Genomic DNA, 23,873 nt, shown 5'->3' with positions numbered 1-23,873 from the left:
TTATTTGGTAGATTATACTAAAACTCTAGAACAAGTAAATACTTTGTCTTTTCTTTTTTAAAATTAATCAAAGCCATGGACAGTAGCTCACTTGAAGTAAATACAAACATGTATTTGCCTGAGGCAAATGCAAAAAACGAGCATCTGTTTCAGTGCAAAAATGCTTGAATAAAAAATAAGACATCTGATATTAGCTTAGGCAGTAGCCTGATGATAGCAGTTTTCTGAGATATTTCTCCTAAAAAGGATGCAGTTTGGAATGTAAGTCTCCAAAATTTTATTGCAATAGCATTTGCTGAATGATTATAGTGTCTTCTTCAATGTGTTTGACAATAGTATTGAAGAAGAAAACTCTTTGCTGTATTTCTTTATCAGATTATCTACATGTTGATATTGCTCTGGGCTGTCAGGCTAGTCTGACTTTTAGGAATATCATTTTAAGTGTCTTGTGTGTTATTAAAAACATTTTATGTCAAGCTACAGTTTAGAGGAAATTTCTACAAAAAAAAAACAAATTTAGAATAAAATATAAGTGAAAAAGTGAAACCAAAGGCTTCTCTCAGAAATAATGCTTTGGAAGTGTTACTTTATCTCAATTCTTCAGTCTTCTGCTTTTGTCCAATATTAGGTCTTTCTCAAATTGCTAAGTTTTAATTTGTTGCAGGACAACAAAACAAGCTGAAATTTTTCACAGGATGATGAGTTATTCTTACCTCTACTGTATTTCCCAAGGCTTCTTCAATTCAGCTTTGATCTGTAGATCATGTCTTGTCATTTTTGTTGGGCTAAAGGGGCCTTGGGAAGGGGGCAGTAGTTCAGCAACTGTTTCCTTCCTGATGAAGCTGTGATTTTTAGATTGCCTGAGGTTCTTTTGAAATTCTTATCTGATAGCACTTCTGGTCTTCTCTCTATGATTCTCCTTCAAAAAGACTAGGATTACAAAGTCATGTGTCTTTCTCTGTAGGTTGTTTTCTAAAACTTAGTAAAATGCATACTCCTTCTATCTTTGGATCAATCTAGACTATATATATTTTTTTACCAGTTGTTCTCTCTGCCCCCTCCCCCAGTATCAGGGCACATACAGTAATTCCTGGCCTTGAAAGTTTTATGGCTTCAGAGGAACAAAGATTAATCATAATTATATTATCTTCCTGAAAATATCAAGCCCTGCTTCCCCTTTTTAAGAGCACAGATGATTCCTGAACCAACAGGAAACAAAAGTTGAGAAATTTTTGCACATTATTCTTTCTTCACTATTGTCTGGGAAAGGGGAAAATGGCTTGACCAAGACTGACCAATTCATTTTCATATCAGGTTGTTACAGTAACAGATGCCCTTCTTGATTTTATTGTATTATATTGTTGGCAAATATGATTTCATCATCCACCTTCCCTGAACACAGTAGCTAAAACAGGATCTAACAAGAACAAACTGGTTGACCATATAACCCACTTTTAGTAACTCCTTCTTGCTCCCATCCCAGCTCAGTTTTACTTTGCCTCACTTCTCTCGTTTTCAATTTATTTTTATGTTGATTATATGGTCTCTATAAAATATTTAAAATCTTTTTAGGAGAATAACTTAAACCTTGTTTGTGTAAATAATAAAAATACATAGGGACGATCCAATATCTCTTTGCTAAAAAGGAAATAAAAGAGAGGAAAACATCATGAAGGAACAATTACAAGTGAATATCTACTGAAACCCCTTTGAATGGGAAACCTGTCCTTGTTGGCTTAAACTTCTGTGATAAAATATGTAAACCAGGCTGCTTATGCGACAAATACCTATTTCTCACAGTTGTGAGCCTGGGATTTCCAAGGTGAGGGCACTAACAGATTAGGTGGGGGCAGGGGTAAAGGCTCCCTTCCTGGGTTATAGAAATCTAATGTTGTTGCTATAATATGACATTTGTGGGGGGAGGGGAGACAAAGCAACTCTCAGGAGTGTCTGGAATAAAGGTACGAATCCCCTTTATGAATGCTTTGTCCTCAAGACCAAATCACCTTCAAAAACTCTACCCCTACCATCACCTTAGGGATTAAAGTTTCAGTATGAAGTAACGGGAGGTACAAATATTGGTGCCGGATTACAATTTGTTGCAAAGCTGCCCAATTTTCAAAGAATTTGTCTTCAGAATCCAAATACAATGATGTAGTGGAGAGCACACCCCCAACATCAGTTATGTTCCCTTGCCTTTCAGCACCATAACCACAGAGAGCACTCCCAAGTAGCTAAGTACCTCTGTCTCAATATGGAAAACAATCATCTCCTCATCTCTGTGACTTTAAACATTAGCGTTATTATGGAAGGTTTTTGATGGGTTTGACAGAGCCAAATAGAGATGTAAACATGTAAAAAGTTTGTGTGCTTCTTTTGCTTTCAGACAACTGAATCCTGAGTTAGAGGTCAATATTGAGTGAAGGCTCTGGAGCAAACGTTTGCTTCCTTGAGAGAGGGTGGTAAATGCAAGTTGACTGAGTGTTAACACCTCTGGCAAGCTTGCTGTTAAAAAGAAAAACAATCAAAGCTATAAACCCAATATTATACAACAAAACAGCATCACACAAGATGGACTATGAATGTAATATAATGTAATGTTAAGTGTCATGCATGACTTTTATATATGGGTAAATATGACAGGTATTGTGGCAAAATAAATGAGTTTTCATGCTGGAGTTGTTGGTTCTGTGCTAAGGACTGTAATGTGACTGTCTCACATATCCCTCACTTCAAATTTAGGGGGGGGGGCTATTCAAATTTTGCACTCAAGGTTATTGAGACTCTGGTACCTTCACCACATAGTTAATAAATGATTAAATAGCAGAGTTTAGGTCCACAGCTTGGCTTACCTGATCCAGAGTTAGCACTTGTTAACAAATCACCTTCTCACCACCATTTTTGTGAAATCACTGGGTTCTTTCTGTCTTCAAATCACAATGATCCCAAGTGAGTTAATTGTTTACAACTTTTCCCAGTTTTATTAAGCGAAATGGTATCAAGTTGTTGATTTTATTAGAAATTATTTTGAAATGTAATGCTTAATAAAGGCTTGATATTCATCCTTGTATAAAGTATAAAAGCATTGTAATTTAGAAAAAAAACTCCATTAGATAAATGCACAGAAAAATAAAAAGTGTCAAATACAAAAAAAAAAATCACAATGCCTGGAACAGTAAAGGGCTTTAGTGTATTTCTACCTATAACCTAAAACAACTTAGTCTCTTTCTGTGAGGGGAGCAGGCAACAAAACCTGAAAGTAAGAGTTAGATTTAAAAGAGGTGGTGCCTCCTGTCTCCTCTCTACACATGTGGCTTATAGGATTCCATATGAGTTCTGATGAGCCCCTCTGACAATCGGGAAGAGTCCCTAAATGAAAAGCACATGGTCCCTCTCCCTGGTGGCATGCCCTCCATACTCTTGAATTCTCTGCATGTGCTAAAAATTGCTTTAGTTCTGTAGTACCTGTAACATCTATTTGAAGAAAGAGAAAGAAAACAGCTAATAAACAAGTAGAACATCATCAAGGAAAGTTCTACAGTTAAAAAACATTTGGCTGTTATTAAGATCTTTAGGCAATGTCATTCTTTCTGATAGAGGCATAAAATTCCATTGTGTATGGAAAAAATTATACTAAGTGAAGAGAGTCAGACCCAAAGAAACATGGACTCTATGGTCTCCCTCATAGGGAATAATTAGCACAGGTTTAGGCAAGTCACAGCAGAGGATCACAAGAGCCCAAAATCTATACCCTTATGAACACATAAGATGAGGCTAAGTGAAATGAACTCCATGTTATGGAAACGATGGTTATATCACTGTTGTAACTACTTTCAATGTGCTATGTGTAACTGTAGATTCTATTATTGATGATCTTCTTGTATCCCCTTCCTGTGGTGTACCTGCACTATCTCTGAATCTTACCTGAGTACATTGGAAACCGTGTATACTGGTATTAGAACTAGGAAACTGAAAGGGAATGCCAAAATCGAGAGACACAGGGTAAAAAAGACAAATGACTACAAAAGCAATACTTGCAAAACTGTTTGGTGTAAATGAACTGAACAACTCATGGTGGGGGGAGGGAAAGAGGGAGGGGAGAGGGGGGAATGAGAGAGGAGGTTACAAACAGTCCAAGAAATGTATCCAATGCCTAATGTATGAAACTGTAACCTCTCTGTACATCAGTTTGGCACGTGAGGCAAAGGTTTTTGTTATTGAATATTTACATCACAACACTTTCTTAAAATGAAAAGCAATACAGGAAATTCAAAAGGCAACAACTTCATTATTTTCAAAGCAGGTTTTGGATGACTTGGATTTTCTCACTCATGCACAAGAATCCAGCGCTATGCTTAAGGTTCACTGGGCTGTCCTGAGATCCTGTTGTTGGACCTGAAAATAACAGGAACATCCTGTTGACAAGAATAAATTCCTTATGATAAAATGCTCTTCTGCCGAAGCCAATTTTTTTTAAAGGGAAGAGCATCAGCAGGAGGAAGCTTGAGAGAGATGGGTCAGTGTGGGTGCCTTGCTCTTTCCTTTTGTCTTTGCCATGTGGCTAATGGATGAAATGGACTATTACCTATGAGTTTTTGCATCTGCAAAAAGTTTTAATGCATCATGTATCTAAGCTGTCAGTTATCACTAGGTAGCATTCACCTCAGAATGTGTATTTGGGTCAGGCAGTGTACTGTGTAAGTGTCTACGGGCACAGGCCCTGAATTCAAACCAGTGCAATCAAAGTAAAAGAAAGAAGAGGAAAAGCAGAATAAAGAGGAAGAGGAGGAAGAAGAAGAGGAGGAGGGGGAGGAAAAAATGGGCAAAGGAACATCTTATTGTAACTTATTCAATAGTCCTCTAACCCCTAGGATTTCATAAGTGATATAAAATAAAACAAAGCTTAGAATACTACAAAGTTTTTTTTTATTATCAGTAGAATATGATTCCTTAAAAACCTTCTACTTCTCCATTGAGTCTAACTTTGTATTTTTGCTTTAGAGCCCTTTAGAGCCCTGGTTTAGGAGTTTAGGAGCCAGGCACTAGCAGTCATCAGGGATCCTTGTGTCTTAGTATTTTCACCCATAAAGCAAGAGGGAGGCCAAGATTATCTCTCTGCTCTCTTCTAGTTCTAAGAATCTGTGAAAATTTTTTCTTTCATTGTTGGTACAAGGTCTTTTAGGTGGTGTTTTTGGTTGGTTATTGGTGCCAGTCCTAGGTCTTAAACTCAGTATCTGAGTGCTGTCCCTGAGGATGTGCTCAAGGATAGCTCTCTAGCCATTTGAGCCACACCTCTAATTCCAGCTATCTCAGTTAATTGAAGATAAAGAATCTCACAGACTTTCCACAGACTTTGAGACCAAACTGGCCTCAAACTGTGATTCTCAGGTTTCAGCCTCTTGAGTAGCTAGGATTATGGTGTGGCCTATGTGCAGGGTAGGGCCGTACTAGAGTTTGAACTCTGAGCCTTTCATTTGTCACTCAAATGCCTCACCTCTTAAGCCACACTCCCAGCTACTACTGGTTTCCTTAATTTTTCAACAGTTTTTCATATTTATACCTGGCCAGCTAGGACTACAATCTTCCCATTTAAGGATCTGCATAGCTAGGATAACGGGCAAATGCCATGACAAACTTCTATTGGTTGGAATGACTTCTCTCAAACCTCTTGCAGAGGCTGGCCTCAAACCATACTCCTTTTGTTCTCTACCTGCTAAGTCATTTCTGCTGTTACTGTTTTGAGAGGCGAGAGTACTGCTTTCTTTCTACTAGGTGCCTAGGGTGGAGGGTAATAGGGAATTCCCAGTTGCCTGCTTCCTGAGAGTCAACCCTAGGAATCTTCCCTTTTCATCAGCATTCTATATAACTATGTCAACTTTTCAAATTTACATCAAGTTTCAACAGTGGTTTTTCAGAAACACATACCACATAAATCACAGAGAAAAGCAGAGAAGGGAAGGTGTTGGATTTTTTCCCCCCTTTTCCTGGCGTAGTTGTGAACAGAAGCAGATAATCTCATTTGCATTATGGAATCATATTATACCATTGCTGCTGCCAAGGAATTTAAGAGTGAAAGGCTGGTTTTGTACACCTCTTCCAAGAAGTCTTCCCTGACTACTTCAGTTGAAACATTTCTTTCTTCAGTGAATTCATATTGTTTTCCACATTTCTCTGACACACTAACACATGTAGAGACAAATTCACATTTCCATTTTCACTGCTTGGCATCTTCATGTTTTTCCATAATAGAGTAATTCCAATAAAGATGTAAGAGTATTGAGGCTTAGTCATAAATGATGACAATATGATAAGCCATATTTATCTTTTCCTGAGTACCTACAACTTTATTTTTGAATCTTCACCCAAACTGATTCATTGGATTCTCACTTCATTCCTATGAGGTTTGTGTTATTCTTTTTGTCAGAATGGGCTGGCTGGGGACACGTTCCCTCTGTGCAGATAGAGATCACAGGTAGGAGCGAGTGTCTTTCTTAGCATTGATGATCTGAATTCCTTCATAGTCTTTGTTTCTTGAGTTTTGGTTCTTGGTTCCACTCTGGAATTCTTCTGCTGCCTCCTATGATTAAAGCTCTGAGCTCTCATTCCTCTCTCCTTTCTGCTACTTCCTGGGCTGGCAGCCGCAGAACTTTGTCTACTCTTTAAGCAATCTTCTCCACCTGCTTCAATCTTCTCAGCCTGTTTATACTCATGAAAAAAATTAACAACAACAAAAAAACAAACAAACCCATAGGGAGACAAAAGATCATTTGGGGAAAGCCCATGTTGGACCTAATGTTGCAACAGCAAACACAGGGAAGAAACCTTCCAGACAAACCCAACAAGACTGAGAAGAGCTTACTGACATAGTTACAGATAGGTGTGGCATGCTTGTGCTCTGATTGTGATCTTCCATTCACAGCCTTGTATGTATAGCTTCCAGTTACATCATTCATAAGCCTTACATTTGCACCAGTCACAGGTCTTATATTGTACTAATCACTGGCAAGGTGCTTTCCCTCCCATCCTGAGCAAGAATCACTCAGATTGAGCAGTGTAGTCTACAGCTCAACAAACTGAAGATTCATCTTGCTCCAGAGTAGAGTCCTCCAAAGCTGGTACAAGTAGGCTGGAACAGTCATGACTAGAGTAGAGCACCCTAAGGGAGTTGTGGCTTCAGCTGTAGCCATAATGGCAGAAGTCTTTGCAGCTGGAAGGGGATTTCTTCAGGGTGATTGTGGAGTACTCAACACAGCCAGAAAGAAGGAGCTGCTTACATAACAGCTCAAGGCAACCAAGAAAAATAGATGTGTCTGCTAGCTGTCATTCAAGGGGCCAAATAGCCTCCACTGAACAGATGTTCACTTACAGGACACAAACAAAGACCATAGAAATGGGGTGATGTGGGGTAAACAGATGCAGCAGTGATACTCACTGGATGCCATGTTGAAAATGAACTATAAAACTTGTGGGTAAAGATGGGAGGGAAAAATAGAGTGGGAGGAGGGGTGACATTATCCAAAAGGAAATGTACTCTTTGCTTGACTTATGTAACAACTGTGTTGTTAGCATTTTCAAATAAACATTAAAAAACATTAAAGGGGGGCTTACCCCCTTTAATTTTGAGTTTTACTATATATTTAATAAAGGCACAGTAACATTATTTAGCAATGTTTGCTCCCTCACCATATGCCCTTAGAAATATATTGGCTCACTCTAATCTTTTATCCCCATCAGATTTGGGGGAAAGAGACAAGAATAGAGACGCTAAATAATGGTCCAAAGCCAATAGGGATTGTTCAAATATTCCGAACATTGGAGTGTTCAGGTATTCCAACCCTAGAGCCTTCGTATTTAAGTGTCCTTCAGGAGCAGAGATATCTTCATTACTAAAGGCTTGAGATGCATCCATATTTCTCTCCATAGCTTATCCTTAGAAGGAAGATAATTTCTTTTTAGAAACTTCCTTAAACAAATCAAAGGAGACAGTTAAACATCTGTCTCCTTACCTGTTTAAGGTTGTCCAGTGTAGAACTTAAAATGTTGCTTCTATATCTTTAGGATCCAAATCTTAAGAATTCAGAAATTGGGGGCTAGGGATATGGCCTAGAGGCAAGAGTGCTTGCCTCATATACATGAAGCCCTGGGTTCAATTCCCCAGCACCACATATACAGAAAATGGCCAGAAGTGGCGCTGCGGCTCAAGTGGCAGAGTGCTAGCCTTGAACAAAAAGAAGCCAGGACAGTGCTCAGGCCCTAAGTTCAAGCCCCAGGACTGGCAAAAAAAAAAAAAAAGAAGAAGAAATTTTAGGAAACCTAAATAGATGGAAAAGTATCCTGTGTTCAGGAACTGGAAGAATTAATATTGTTAAAATGTTCATACTGAATCACAGAAAGTGGGGCAAAAGGGAACCAATGTAACAGCGATACTCGCTAGACACTATGTTGGAAATGAACTTTACAACTTGGGAAGGAGTGGAATCAGGGGGAAGAGAGAGCAGGAGAAAATGAGGGAGGGGATAAGACCACTGGAAAAGAGATGTACTCATTACCTTACTTTAACTGTAATCCCTCTGTACATCACCTTTACAATAAAACTTTTAAAAAATGTTCATACTGCCTAAAGCAATCTACATGTTCAGTGCTATCACCTCATCAAAATACCAGTGGAATTGCTCAAAAAAATAAAAACTAATAATTCTAAATTTTGTGCAGAACCTCACAAAACCCCAAATAACTGCCAAAACAATTGTACACAGAAAGAATAAAGCTGGAGATAACATCCTATCTAACTACAAAACATACAAAGAAATAATAACCAAAATAAACTATATATACATATATGGAATAGAATATAGGACCATGAAACAGACAAACAATATTTTACAGCTAATGGCCTTTTAAAAAAAAAGACACAAAAAGCACATTTTTAGGAAAATGAGAACAAAATACCAAACTGGATATCCACACAGAAGAATTAATACAAACCCTTCTTTCTCATCAGTTGCAAAAATCAACTAAAAATGAAATCCAGACTTAAATATGAAAACCTAAACTCTGAAATAACTACAGGGGAGAATGCTTCAAGAATGGGTCTGTGCAAAGATAGTTTGAATAGGACCAACAAAGAAGCAGACAACAAACACACAAATATAAAACAGACATCAGACTGAAAAACTTCCTTATAGCCAAGAAAATAACCAAGAGTAGAAACACGTTCCATGAAATGGAAGAAGGATTTGCAAACTACACATTTGAGAAGGGGTCAATATCCAAAATATGCAGAGAATTTTGGAAACATAATAGTAAAAAGTAAAATAAACAGATTAATAAACTGTGTATTGACAAAAAATTCAAAATAGTCATTTGTTAGAATAGACATACAAATGGCAATACATATATGAAAATGTGTTCAGCATCACTAATTTCATTTCAAATTTTAATGAAAATATTAAAACCACAATAAGATAACATCTCAACTTTAGATTGGCTTCTGTCAAAAATTAAGAAATAGATGATGGAGATGCTGTGGAGAGAGGAAACTTGTGCAACACTATTAGTGAAAGTGTAAATTAGTATCATTAAGGAGAATGAAATCCCCCCAAATCTGAATAAGTAGAATCATCATATGATCCAATAATCCCAAGTACTGAATATATACCCAAAGAAAATGAAATAAGGATAACTGAAGAAACATCTGCAGTACTGTTTTTATTTCACCATTGTTTACAACAGATAATATTTAGATTCAGCCAACATGTCCAACAAAGAATGATGATAAAAAATTACATTATAAATCTACATATGTTTGTGTATATATCCAGATATATAATTACATACTATATATTATAATATATACATGATATATAATTGTATATTATATATACATATGTACATGTATATATACATATGTATTTTGAATGTACATATATGTTCTATGTATATATAATGTTGCAAATGTTTATATATTTTATGACTACATAATGTGTAAATATATATGTGTATGTGAATATACTATATATGTATATACAATATATAATTTAATTTTCTTTATCCACTCACCCATATGTATGTATCAAATATATGTGTTAATATGTGTATGTGTGTATATATACATTTGTATGTATATATGTGTACATCCACATAAGTTGAAATCTTGATATTTGCAGTAATATGTATAAACCTGGCAGATATTATGTTAAGCAAAATAATCCAGATACTTAAACAAATACAACATTATCTCACTCATGGAAAATATTAAAAAATTAATCTTATGAAGGTAATGAGTAATAGTGACTGGAGAGAGAAGAAAAAAGAAGAAAACAGAGGTAGATCAATGGCATCAAAATTATAAGTAGATAGGAAGAAAAATTCTGACGTTTTATGTACAGTATGACTATAGTTACAAATAATGCCTTGAACGTTTCTAGATGCCCAGATGAGATGCTGTCTGAAAGCTCCCACCACAGGAAAATTACACACGGACACACACACACATACACACAAACACACACACACACACACACACACACACACACATCAGCTTTTCATCACTATAGTGAAATACCAGAAACAGATTACTTATGAAGAGGAGAGATTTATTTAGCTATCATTTCTGTGGATTTGAAGTTCACACCGTGTAGCAGCATGGGTTCTGTTGTGAAAACCACCGATGGCTGCCTCATCTTGTGACATGGCAAGAGCAGAATTGGAAAGGGAAGCTGGACCCTTCCATCATGATCTAAGAAGCAGAAAGAACTGAGTGAGGGCAGGATTGATCCTTTTTATAACAACTCTCTCTGAAGAACTCAAGCGATCCCACGACAACTATTACATGTTTCCAATAACCTACAGGATTCATCACCTCTTAATGACTCTTCCACTTCCCCTAACCACCACGGGTCCTCCAAACACAGTGATGCTCAGAGACTCCCAAACTACATCCAGTACTTAGCAGTGTATAGGGTGGTGGTTGTGGTAGTCAACGTGATTGATCATGCTGTTGTTTGAGACATCATTTTACACCATAAATTTATATGATTTGGTTGATAAAAATAACTTTTTAAAATTCAAAGCAATGTGATTGAGATAGGATCCTGCAACAAAGCTAAGCAATGGTTGAGGCATAAATATATTATCTGCAGATAGAGATAACGGTTTTAAAATAATTGATTGACAGCCCTGTCAACTCTGGCTGGTCTTGTTTTGTCAGTTGTTTAAAGTTACCACACTAAAGCCACCAGCAAAACAATGTTCATCACAGCACAATTTGTCATAAATAGAATATGGAACCAACCCATATGCCCCTCAGTAGACGAATGGATCAGGAAAATGTGGTACATTAACACAGTGGAATTTTATGCCTCTATCAGAAAAAATGACATTGCCCCATTCATAAGGAAATGGAAGGACTTGGTAAAAATTATACTAAGTGAAGAGAGTCAGACCCAAAGAAACATGGACTCTATGGTCTCCCTCATAGGGAATAATTAGCACAGGTTTAGGCTAGCCACAGCAGAGGATCACAAGAGCCCAATAGCTATACCCTTGTGAACACATAAGATGCTAGGTGAAATGAAGTCCATGTTAAGGAAACAACTGTTATATCACTGTTGTAATTACTTTCAACATGTGATGTGAAACCATAGCTTCTATTATTGATGACCCTCTTGTATCCCCTTCCTGTGGTTGTACCTGCACTATCACTGTATCTTATCTGAGTACATTGGAAACCATGTATACTGGTATTAGAACTAGGAAACTGAAAGGGAATGCCAAAATCGAGAGACACAGGGTAAAAAGACAAACAACTACAAAAACAATACTTGCAAAACGGTTTGGTGTAAATGAATTGAACAACTCATGGGGGGAAAGGGAGAGGGGGAGGAGGGAGCGGGGAATGAGGGATGAGGTAACAAACAGTCCAAGAAATGTATCCAATGCCTAACTATGAAACTGTAACCTCTGTGTACATCAGTTTGACAATAAAAAAAATTTAAAAATCTGTGGGCTTTCTGTTTATCTTACAAGCTATGTCCTTTGCCGTGCGGAAGCTCTGCAGTTTGATGCAGTCCCATTTGTCCATCCTTTCTTTGATTTGTAGCCTTTCTGGGTCTTTGTTAAGGAAATTCCGACCTGTGCCAAGGAGCCCAAGTGTTTCTCCTACTCCTTCCTTTAGTGTTTTCAGGTTATCTGTTTTAATTTCTAGGTCTTTGATCCATTTGGAATTGATTTTGGTGCAGGGTGATATATAATGATCTGGTTTTAGAATGTTGCATGTGTTGAACCAGTTTTGCCAGCACCATTTGTTAAGGAGGCTGTCTTTCTTCCAGACTATTTTTTTTAGCTCCTTTATTAAAGATTAAGTAGGCGCAGTTTTGTGGGTTCATTTCTGGGTCTTCAATTCTGTTCCATTGGTCTTCAGGCCTGTTCCGGTGCCAATACCAAGCTGTTTTTATTATTATAGCTTTATAATACAGCTTGAAGTTGGGTATTGTAATTCCTCCAACACTGTTCTTTCTGCTTAGGATTGTTTTTGATATTCTGGGTCTTTTATTGTTCCATATGAATTTCTGTATTGCTTCCTCTATTTCATTAAAAAATGGTGTTGGGATATTAATGAGTATTGCATTGAATTTGTAGATAGCCTTTGGCAATATTGCCAATTTGATTATATTAATCCTCCCAATCCAGGAGCATGGGAGGTTTTTCCTTTTCCTTTGTTCTGCCTTAATTTCGTTTTGCCCCTCAGTAGACGAATGGAAAAATTATACTAAGTGAATTGAGCCAGACCCAAAGAAACATGGACTCTATGGTCTCCCTCATAGGAATAATTAGCACAGGTTTAGGCAAGTCACAGTAGAGGATCACAAGAGCCCAATATATATACCCTTATGAACACATAAGATGATGCTAAGTGAAATGAACTCCATGTTATGGAAACGATTGTTATATCACTGTTGTAACTGCTTTCAATGTGCTATGTGTAACTGTAGCTCCTATTATTGATGATCTTCTTGTATCCCCTTCCTGTGGTGTACCTGCACTATCTCTGTATCTTACTGAGTACATTGGAAACCATGTATACTGGTATTGGAACTAGGAAACTGAAAGGGAATGCCAAAATTGAGAGACACAGGGTAAAAAAGACAAATGACTACAAAAGCAATATTTGTAAAACTGTTTGGTGTAAATGAACTGAACAACTCATGGGGGAGAAAAGGAAAGGGGAGGGGGGAGGAAGGAATGAAGAAGGAGGTAACACAGTCCAAGAAATGTATCCAGTGCCTAATGTATGAAACTGTAACCTCTCTGTACATCAGTTTGACAATAAAAATTTTAAAAAAAGAAAAAGAGAATAAACAAACTTAAGAAGAAAAAAAAATAAGGTTACCCAGCTATTTCCAGATTTTATGATTCAAATTGTACTGCTGTATACATAGTGTGGAATAGAATGAGAGTATAACTGTCTTCAATGAACAATGTATATCATCATTTTGGTATACCATGTGCATTTTGCTGTCAAATTTACACGATTATAGGTTGTAGAGGTGACTTGTGTATTCCCTCCACAGGAACCAAAGCAGAAGTAGAGAAACCTATGAACCTAATTTCCAGGGAAGTATAGTGTGATTAGTACTCTGTAAAATGCGGTAAAAAAATCAAAAGTTGAATTATTCTTCTATGAAATGATCTTTTCCTTTTGAGAAATCCTTATTCTTGTGTCAAATTTGCTATGTAAACCTCAACCTCTTTAACAAAGAGACCCACAGTGTTAGTCTCATAAGCACAAACCACTACCTGCTTTCTCATCTTTCTCATGGGGCTAGAAAAGAAGCACACACAGGACTTCCAAACATTTCTAAAGTATTTGGAATGTATCCTTTCCAATCCTACTCACTTTTCACAGGATAAAGGATGTATCATTCGTGCTAACATATCAAGTGGGCCTAGATCTCTACTATTCTACTAGTAAATGTTTTGGCTTCTTTGATATTACAGATTCAATGCAAAAAGAACACAAGTTGCACCTGTATTAAAAAGTCATGGTTTTGTTTTTTTGTTTTTTTGCCAGTCTTGGGGCTTGGACTAGGGCCTGAGCACGATCCCTGGCTTCTTTTTGCCCAAGACTAACACTCTATCACTTGAGCCATACAGCCACTTCTGGCTTTTTCTGTCTATTTGGTGCCGAGGAATCAACCCAGGGCTTCATACATGCAAGGCAAGCACTTTACCACTAAGCTATATTCCAGCCCCTAAAAACAGTTTTGTATTTTTCAAATAGTTGCACTTGTAACATTAACCTAAGATCAGAAACTATTCCATCCTGCCTATATAGAGTGCTTTTTCTCACCCAAAGACAGCAAACCTTGGCAGCTCCTTGTTGAGTGCTGCCAATAGGGTGATATGGGATGGAGAGAAAGTGAATGTATATATATATGCATGTAGTCACATAAGTGACATTATTATATTTTGAACATTAATCTTTATTCTCATGGCTACCTCTATCAATCTTTTTAAATAAAATTATGAAGACCTTTATCTTTCCTCACATAAAAGAAGGTATGATGATTAGTCAGAAGAAAATGTTTTACCATCTATCCAGAGGCCTGAGAAGCAAGAAGTAAAGACAGTACATTTTTAGATTTATTTATTTATTTATTTTTGCCAGTTCTGGGGCTTGAACTCAGGGTCAGGGCACTGTCCCTGAGCTTCTTTTGCTCAAGGCTAGAACTCTACCTCTTGAGCCACAGCACCACTTCCGGCCTTTTCTGTTTATGTGGTACTGAGGAATCAAACCCAGGGCTTAGTGCATGCTAGGCAAGCACTCTATCACTAAGCCACATTCTCAGCCCAAGATAGTACATTTTGTTTTAATTTTTATTGTCAAACTGATATACAGAGTGGTTACAGTTTCATATGTTAGGCATTGAATACATTTCTTGTACTGTTTGTTACCTCCTCCTTCATTCCCTCCCCTCCCCCTTCAAGACAGTACATTTTTTAACAATCTAGGACAGTGACATTTTCCAGTACTAAACAACTTAGTTTTATGAGAGAACACAGAACAAAAAAATAAGTCAGCTTGACCTTTTTCTGATGAACTCTTCAAAAAGCTTGATTCAAGGGAACCTACTGGAAGGAAGTCAGCAAGCATTGATTCATCAACTGTTATCAAGTTGGTTAGGGAACATGCTGCTCAAATTTGATTTTCTAATGAGAATAAAGTGTCATAGATTTCATACTTTCATCAACTATCTCTAATATATATGTATCTATATGTATATGTATGTATGTATATATATGGAAACAGAAAGAGAGAGAGAGAGAGGCGCACAGGGGCGGGGGGGGGGGGGATAGAGCCAGTCCTGGGGTGTGAACTCAGGGCCTGAGCACTATCCCTGTCTTCTTTTTGCTCAATGCTAGCACTCCTGAGCCACAGTGCCACTTCTGGCTTTTTCTATATATGTGGTGCTGAGGAATCGAACCCAGGGCTTCATGTACGCAAGGCAAGAACTTTACCACTAGAACATATTCCCAGCCCCTAAATGATATTTTTATAATCAAAAATATTTTTCTTTTTTTAATTTATAAGTAGTTATACAAAGAAATTGTCATTTAACAAAGCAGTTTATAAATACTGTTCATCTTTATCAGTGTCAGCCCATTCCGTATTCTTACCTGTCCCTCCTTTACCTACCCTTTCCATTACTGTCCTTAAATTTGTAGAAGATACATTGGATTCTTGGTTGTGTTCTCCCCCTCTTCTCTTCTTCATTTGTCCATCCCTTTCCCCTTGACCCCACCCTTTCCCTTTCAAGTACTAGGAAGTGGGCTTCCTAGTGTTCTATTTTGCTAAGCTTTGACTTTGCCCTTCTAAGGAATTACACTATTTGAGTGTTCCCTTGGATCTACCATATTTCAGTTAATATATTTGTATATATTTGCACACCACCTAACATATTTATTTATAAGCTTATAAGCTAAACATATAAACAACACATAAGGGAAAACCATGCATCAAGAAAAAAATGATAACTGATGCTGATGAGAATGTGGCCAAAAAGCAACTCTAATATACTGTTGGTAGAAATGTAAACTTGTTCAACCACTCTGGAAAGCAATGTGGAGATTCCTCAAAAGACTAAATGTAGAATTTCCCTATTACCTAGCAATTCTACTTTTTATTTATCCAATAGAACAAAAACAAGGCCACACTAAAGCTACTGGCACAACTATGTTCACTGCAGCATTCTTTACCATAGTCAAGATAGGTAATTTAATATTCAATGAACTTTTTTTGTCTAGCCCACCATTCAAATTTCTGATCTAGTATGTCTGGGATGGAATGGTCATGTTTATATTTCTTTTTTTATTAATTAAATTTTGTTTACAAGGTATTGTGCAAAAGGGGTACAGGTACATAATAGGGCAGTGAGTACATTTCTTGTGATATCTTACACCTTCATTTTTCTTTCCCTTCCCTAGATCAGGTAGGCATATATACAATACCCAGTGTACCAAAATCATATACAGTAGCCACGTGGCATATGCCAAAGGAAATTCACCTAGAACTTTAAATATAAAGTTTTTGTTTTGATTGATTGTTTTTTAAGGTTTTACTATGTAGCCCAAGGTGGCCTCTTTCTTAAGATCTTCCTGCCTGGGTCTTTCATGTGCTGTGATTGTAGAAATGAGCCACCATGTCCAGCAATGGCACGGATAATCATATGTTCCCCCTTGTCTCTCTTTATTGTTTGCTCACTAACTTTGTTTTAGGGATGGATGGCCTTTCTGTTGGATATAAAGGCTCATAATCTTCAAGTTAAAGGACAGGGGTCAGGAAAGATGGTTGTAGAATTAAGACACAGGCACTCCTGTGGATGTTGAAACACAGGAAATGGGGTACAATTGGATTTCAGAGAACCTGGCACTAACAGCTGGAAACAAGGGCTACTCCATGGGTTACTGTGAGCAGCATACTTCTCTCCCCAATCCCTTTTTCCCTTCTTTGTCCCTATCTGCTGTTTATTTATTATGTATTTAACCCAAGTGGCCATTTGACTTTACATCAGCTCTATTGGTAACTTTTAAGTCAAGTTTTCAAGAGAAAAATTTAAGTCAGGACTAACTCATAAAACTTTACTGACTATAGGGCAAATATCAATCTCAGAGCTGGTCATCTGAGCGTGGGGGTTTGAGAATAGAAGGACTTGGCAGATAAATCACTCTTATTAGAAACTCTGAGCTATGCAGGTAATGGTGAAGCTATGCAAATATGGATGAACTATATATCTCTTGCCTTCACACAAAAATACAGAAAGATAAAAAGAATATATCTTCTTAGTTTGCAGCTGTTAAACCCAAACAATTATTTCCCATTTATTCTGAGCCTCCATAAATTTATTTTAATAGAATTAACATCTACAAAATGTGTCTCTAAGTCTCTCCTGTCATTTTGGATGATTCAGGCCATACATGCATATACATTCATATAAATGTACAAGTGACTATAGTTGTATGTAAAAATAAGAGCATCATCTTTGAAAAGAAAGTAAATTGGACATGTGAGGAAAAGAACATTTTAAATATAAATATTGGCCTAAATTGTATTTATGATAAGAGTCTTCCTAGTAAGTAATCTCTATGTGCTTCAGCAAGTACAGCCACTGGTTGGATATGGTACTTTTTGCACACAATAGAAACCAATTTCAATAAATTAAGATCATAAAATTGACCATTCTATTAATCTCTAAATAAAGTTGTTGTCAATATGTATTCAAGTGTGCAGAAGAAAAAGTTAATGGAAGCAAATAATGCAGCTTTTGGTATAGATATCATCACTGAAGAAGTACTAAGAAGATCTGCTCCAAGGAATGTTGGCACTTGAGCCTGTGGACCTCACTGACTTTCTGAGAAGTACTTACACAGAAGACCTCAGAAACAAACAATGGTTCCTCTTTCATTACCTACATCATTTGTCATTACCTATGTAGCCAGATGTAGCCCAGAAGTCATCTACCTGGATTGCTCAATTCTTTCCACTTTCCACAGTCAGCTTGTTTTTGAAAATATAATTTAAGTGGACTCAATTCACAATGTCATGTACAGTGAGTTCCTTGCTTCCATCCCAGTATTTTCAGTGGTGCTCAGCGGAGGTCAAGGCTCTCAGAGATGCCTTTGCTTCTCAGATAACCCTTTGGTGGGATTCCTATAGAAATAAAGAAACTTTAATACCTCCAAGTCACCTACATAATTTTTATAATATTCCCACTAGTTTATTTGAGGGAAAATATTTCTATAAGTATAAAGTGCTACTGAGGGAAGGTATAATCGTTTCTAAATTAGAAAGTGACCTCAGGCCTCCTGAATGTTCCCAGGGAGGATGGGAGAGAAGGAAATCTGAAAGTAATGAAACACTATTTACTGCTTTCCTCTGGCTAAAAATAGAATGAAGCCCTCACAAGATTTTGATACATCAGGATTGTCTGTGGGCAATAATAAGAGGGGATGGGAGGGAAACACATAAGAAAGTTTAAAAGCAAACAGTAAAGAGAGGCAAGTGACTGCAAAAACCCAAGAGTGTTCTCTCTCTCAGAGCAAGAAATTTCCTTTGAAGTTGGATGAGCTGCTTATTCCAAGAACATTCTTCTCTCACCCTTTTGAAGAAAGGAAATATGCATGGCCTTTGTATCTCCATATCTGCCAGATGGATTCTTACAGGAATAGCTGCCAGTGTATTATTCAAATACTTCCACAGCCCTAGTGTGTTCACAGTGATCGTCCTGCTTATTCTTACATTCAGTGTTTCCACAAATGTGTTCCCAGACTACTGTTAACATGATATTCACAGTTTCCGAATGCCCCACCCACCCATATTCATGTGATCTCATCCTCAAACTAATCTATTTCTTACTTGGTTAGACTAAAAGAAATTCTGATCAGTGAGACTATTTTTAAAGGGTAGAATGTAGTTTGTGTATCGAAGAATTTTCTATGGTAATCTATTTTAGTACATCAATAGATGTCCCAGTCAGAAAATATTGCTGAAAATGAGAATAATGGCTATAAGTTTAAAAGAAGAATTAAATGAGAGTTGAAAACAGGAAGGAATATGAGCTGTAATTTGGGGATATGTAATGATGTAGTTTATTCCACTTGCTTCCCAGGGGACTGTAAAGCATTAGTGAATGCTCTATACTATCTGTACTTGGGTGGAGGGTGTGCAGGTAATAGCCTTGCCTCACTTGGAAATGTTACTGTTTCAAAAGTGTTGTTGGGTCCCTAGCCTCTAAGCTACAGTACACACAATCTAAGGAGATTTTGCTCAAGGGAGACAGTTGGAGTCACAGCTGACAAGTATGGGCAGCAGGGAGGCTCTGCACTATTACAGGGCCTCTGATAAAGAGGACAGTGGGCAAGGCTGCCCTCCTCTGTGATCTGTGCCACATGACAAACACAGGACCCCCCACATAGAAGATATAAGTTTATACAGGACTCAGAAGAAATAGAGGAAAGCAAAGCTTCAGGTGAGTGACTACTGTCCAGCCCCTTGTTCTAAAAAAAACAAAAGAGCCATCATGGTCAATTCATAAACAAGAAGGAGAATTGCAAAGGTCTTTAAGAGTACTCAAACTTCGAAGATTCTGCTTTGCTCCTCAGAAGAGTCATGCTTGAATACCTCTGACCCCTGAAGGGCCTCTGTGCTCATTTTATCCTTTAATCAAGGTGGCTCATCATACTGGGTGATAGCTTTCAAGAATTATTCTTTAAGGTAAAAGCAAGTTTTAGAAAGACAGGTGAACATCTTGCTATTGGTTGTCATGGGACAGTACACATGTTGGATAGTCATTTTGAAGCTGTAGTGCTCTATGAGAAACCTGTGTACTCTTAGAGAAACTTATAATAGATATAATTATTTCCAAATTGAATTGTTATGATATTTTTAAAGACAAAAAATATAAGGCAGTGAAACTTGTATGTCTTTTTCTTTGCTGTCTGGGTTCATCTAGCCACTTTTATGCTGATCTATGTCAGTGAATCCATCACTCAAATGAAAAATAATAAGTCATCATTTAAAGCCAATGTCCATAATATCAAGCATCCAGCATGTTTACTGCTTTTAGTAAAGGATCATGTTGAATAGCAAGGCCATTAATGCCTGCCCGTTTTATTTAATCACAGGTTTTTGCCTAGGAAAAAAATAGGTCTTAACTGTATTACAGATGAGCAGACAAGGAAGGATTCAGTCTTTGTGTCAGCCAAATTCAATTCTACAACCTGGAAATTCATCATTCTGATGTCCCTTTGAGGATGTGGAAGATCTTTTGAAATATCTCTTAAAATATGTCTTGTTTACACAAGGAATACATTTAGCAGGCAAAATTAGAGTGATAACTGATTAAGGCTTTTAATAATGTACCTGTGGTTAAAATATACAGTTGAAGCACTATTTTCTCACATTTAAAGAATGAATATTTTTGCAATTATATTTTGGATTTTGAAGCTTTTTTTTGGTAAACAGGTTATTTTGGGAACTTTTTGTTCTTAAGTTTTCTTCAAATCCACATTTCAATGTTGCTTTACAGATATGATATATCAAAAACTGGGAAGGATTTTGGAAAATAGAAAAGAGGCATTCCTTGCTATCAAGATTTTTTTAAATTACCTCTAAGTAGCTGTACAAATGGTTCCAGTTCAACATGTCAATTTATGAGTTCATTACATCTTCATTATCTCCCATTCCACCATTCTTTCCCATATGTCTCTTCCAACCCCACCATCCCCTCAAGTTATCTGGTTCAATTTTTACTCATGAACATTGAATATTGGGACTGTATCTACCCACATTTGTATGTTTCTCTTCCCTAAAGCTCCCTCTCCTCAGACAAAGCCTATTATTTGTGTTTTTTTTACAATAAGAAGTAAAGTGTTAAGCTGAGGCAGGAGGATGGAGGATTGCTAATTTAATGCAACCCTAGCTAGCTACATAGCCACACCCTGTTTTAAAAGGAAATGAGGGTTCGGGATATGGCCTAGTGGCAAGAGTGCTTGTCTTGTATACATGAAGCCCTAGGTTCCATTCCTCAGCACCACATATATAGAAAATGGCCAGAGGTGGCGCTATGGCTCAAGTGGCAGAGTGCTAGCCTTGAGCAAAAGCGAGGGACAGTGCTCAAGCCCTGAGTCCCAGCCCCAGGACTAGCAAAAAAAAAAAGGAAATGAAGAATGGCTGGGCATGATGGTATGTGCCTGTAGTCCCAGCACTTGAAAGGCTGAGGAGGAGGATTCCAAGTTAAGGCCAGCCAGGGCTATTCAACAAGATGTGCTCTCAAAAGAAAAACAAAGAAGCAAATAACATAGTCTTATGACTTGTAGGAAGTGTGGTGAATGTGGTGAACTTTATGAGAATACATGCCTACAAAATACAGTTTTAGATAATGAAGACCTATCATAGTTGGCTATTTTGAGATTTTGTGTCTGTGTAAGATGCTATCTAAAGAACCTAATGACATTATGACCCGTGAGTGAAAATTTCCAATTATAGGGTCTGGGGATATGGCCTAGTGGCAAGAGTGCTTGCCTCATATACATGAGGCCCTGGGTTCAATTCCCCAGCACCACATATACAGAAAACAGCCAGAAGTGGCGCTGTGGCTCAAGTGGCAGAGTGCTAGCCTTGAGCAAAAAGAAGCCAGGGACAGTGCTCAGGCCCTGAGTCCAAGCCCCAGGACTGGCCAAAAAAAAAAAAAAAAAATTCCAATTATATCTCTAAGATCATTTTTTCTCATAGCTTTAAAGTAATGGAAATGCATGCATACACACACACACATGTTAGTACATACACACTTACACATACATAATAATGTGACCATGTTACTCCTTGTGAACTCCAAGGATGACAAAAACGATTGACAGTGGAGCTTCTAAATGGAAAAGGATCTTAATTTTCAAGCCAATAAAAGGCTCTTGTGGAAAAGTGTAGTCGAGAAATGACAAAATTGTCATTTACTCACAAACCAAGGCTGTGGAGACGACAGTGAGCCCTTAGAACCCTCAGCCTTGCATGTAGAGGACATGTTCCTTCATGTGATCTTCAGGAGAGGTTTACATCAAGAAGCAAGGGCTGGCAGAACAGAGCAGAAATGTTTCCTAATCAGCTTCCTAGTAGTTATATGATCCTTTATCCTTTATTTCTTGCATTTATCCCATCTCAGGAAGGAAAATCTGGGAGTTGGGAGGGATAGAGAGAGAGAAAGAAGGGAATAAAAGGAGGAGAGAGGGGAAGATAGAAAGTACAAGGAAAGGAAAGAGGACAGGAAGGAAGGAAAACAGGCAAGAGAGGGGAAAATGGCCTGGCCTCCTAGCCAGTCATAGCCACAGCCCTTACCCTTTGACATGAGGAGCCAGCAAGGTAGGTAGAGGTCCATTTGGGCCTGATTAGTATAGACAACACAGGGACTACTGCCAGCCCATGAACATTCCCTCTATGATTGATATTTTACTTGGTCTGAATTTTGATAGGGGGAGAATATAAAAAGGGATCCTGGACTCTGCCTTGAATAATTCACCAACTGATTTGAAACATGAACCAAACATAACTAACCCTTCCAAGGAACATTCGATGAGTGTGTGTGTGTGTGTGTGTGTGTGTGTGTGTGTGTGTGTGTGTGTGTGTGTGTGTTGTGCTCCTAGGAGCTTCCGTGAATTCAGTAATCTTTACAGCTAACTTCTGTTGTAGGATAATGTTATAATCCTTATTTTAAAGCAAGTTGAAAAAGGTTAGAAAATATGACTAAAGATATTGTTGGAGGTGTCATGCTGGAGTATAGTGCCCATTGAAATATAAAGTACAGATAAACATATTGACTTTGACTTTTATGGCTGTATCTGGGTTTTCTGTGGTTTTCTTTTGGTCAGTTGGGGGGCTTGAACACTGGGACTGGGTGTTGTCCCTGAGCTCTTCAGCCAAGGCTACCACTTGAACCACAGCACCACTTCCAGTTTTCTGGTGGTTTCTTGAAGACAAGCGTCTCACAGATATTCCCAGATATTCCAGGGCCGGCTTTGAACCATGTTTCTCAGATCTCAGCCTCCTGAGTAGCTAGGATTACAGGCATGAGCCACTGGTGCTTGGCTTATAGGCTGGTTTAAATGACAAATACATTCCCCCAAATCTCTGAAATGCACAGTGCACAATTCTGAAATATTTTGGCCATCACTTTTTCTTGAAGTTTTCTGAATTTCCTAAGAGGTGAATATTCTGGAGACCCTGATTTGTGAAACAGTGGATAGCTTTTAATAATGAAGGTTGTTCTCTCTCACAGAGCTTCAATTTGGAGGCAAACCAAGAATTTGCTTTTGCAAGCATCTGGATGCAAATGGCTAGCAGCAAGTGGTGAAATGATATGGGTTGAGTGGAGAAACATTGGGGTTAGAGTTGCCTGAGTTGTCATCTCCCTGTGCTCTTTTTCAGGTGCTTCATCCCAAACATCTATGCAGCTCTGTTCACTGCGGCTCTCGTCCCTTTAATGTGCCTGGTGGTGGTGTTTGTGGTGTTCATCCACGCCTACCAGCTGAAGCCCCAGTGGAAAGCATATGATGACATCTTCAGAGGAAGAACAAATGCCACAGGTTTGAAAATAACTATTTTTGCACTTTGGAGATGGGAACTTCCCAATGAGGGGGAAATGTCACTGAATATATTTTTATTAATTAAAATAAAAAACAGCAGTGAATTTGAGCTCAGCTTTCAGTTCTGCAGCCCTAAACTAAGCCAAAGCTCTGTAATATCTTTTACTTTTTGGTACTTTCTGGCATTTCTCATTCTTCAAAGTTTTACTGGCTAGTGTGAGCTTTTTCCCTAAAGGTGTTAA

The 23,873-nt window shown here is 37.7% G+C and overlaps 1 protein-coding gene across 1 annotated transcript in view; it reads left to right on the top strand.

Moving 5' to 3' along the window:
* Adgrv1 (adhesion G protein-coupled receptor V1) overlaps window positions 1-23,873 on the top strand; it is a 496,777-nt gene that overhangs the window by 386,463 nt on the left and 86,441 nt on the right. The window contains exon 85 of the mRNA XM_048331390.1: window positions 23,474-23,631. Within this exon, the coding sequence (XP_048187347.1) occupies window positions 23,474-23,631 (158 nt within the window). The remainder of the gene's footprint in view (window positions 1-23,473; window positions 23,632-23,873) is intronic.

Source organism: Perognathus longimembris, chromosome 22 (assembly GCF_023159225.1).
Source record: "Perognathus longimembris pacificus isolate PPM17 chromosome 22, ASM2315922v1, whole genome shotgun sequence".
NCBI lineage: Eukaryota > Metazoa > Chordata > Mammalia > Rodentia > Heteromyidae > Perognathus > Perognathus longimembris.
This window is presented reverse-complemented; position numbering and strand designations above follow the sequence as displayed.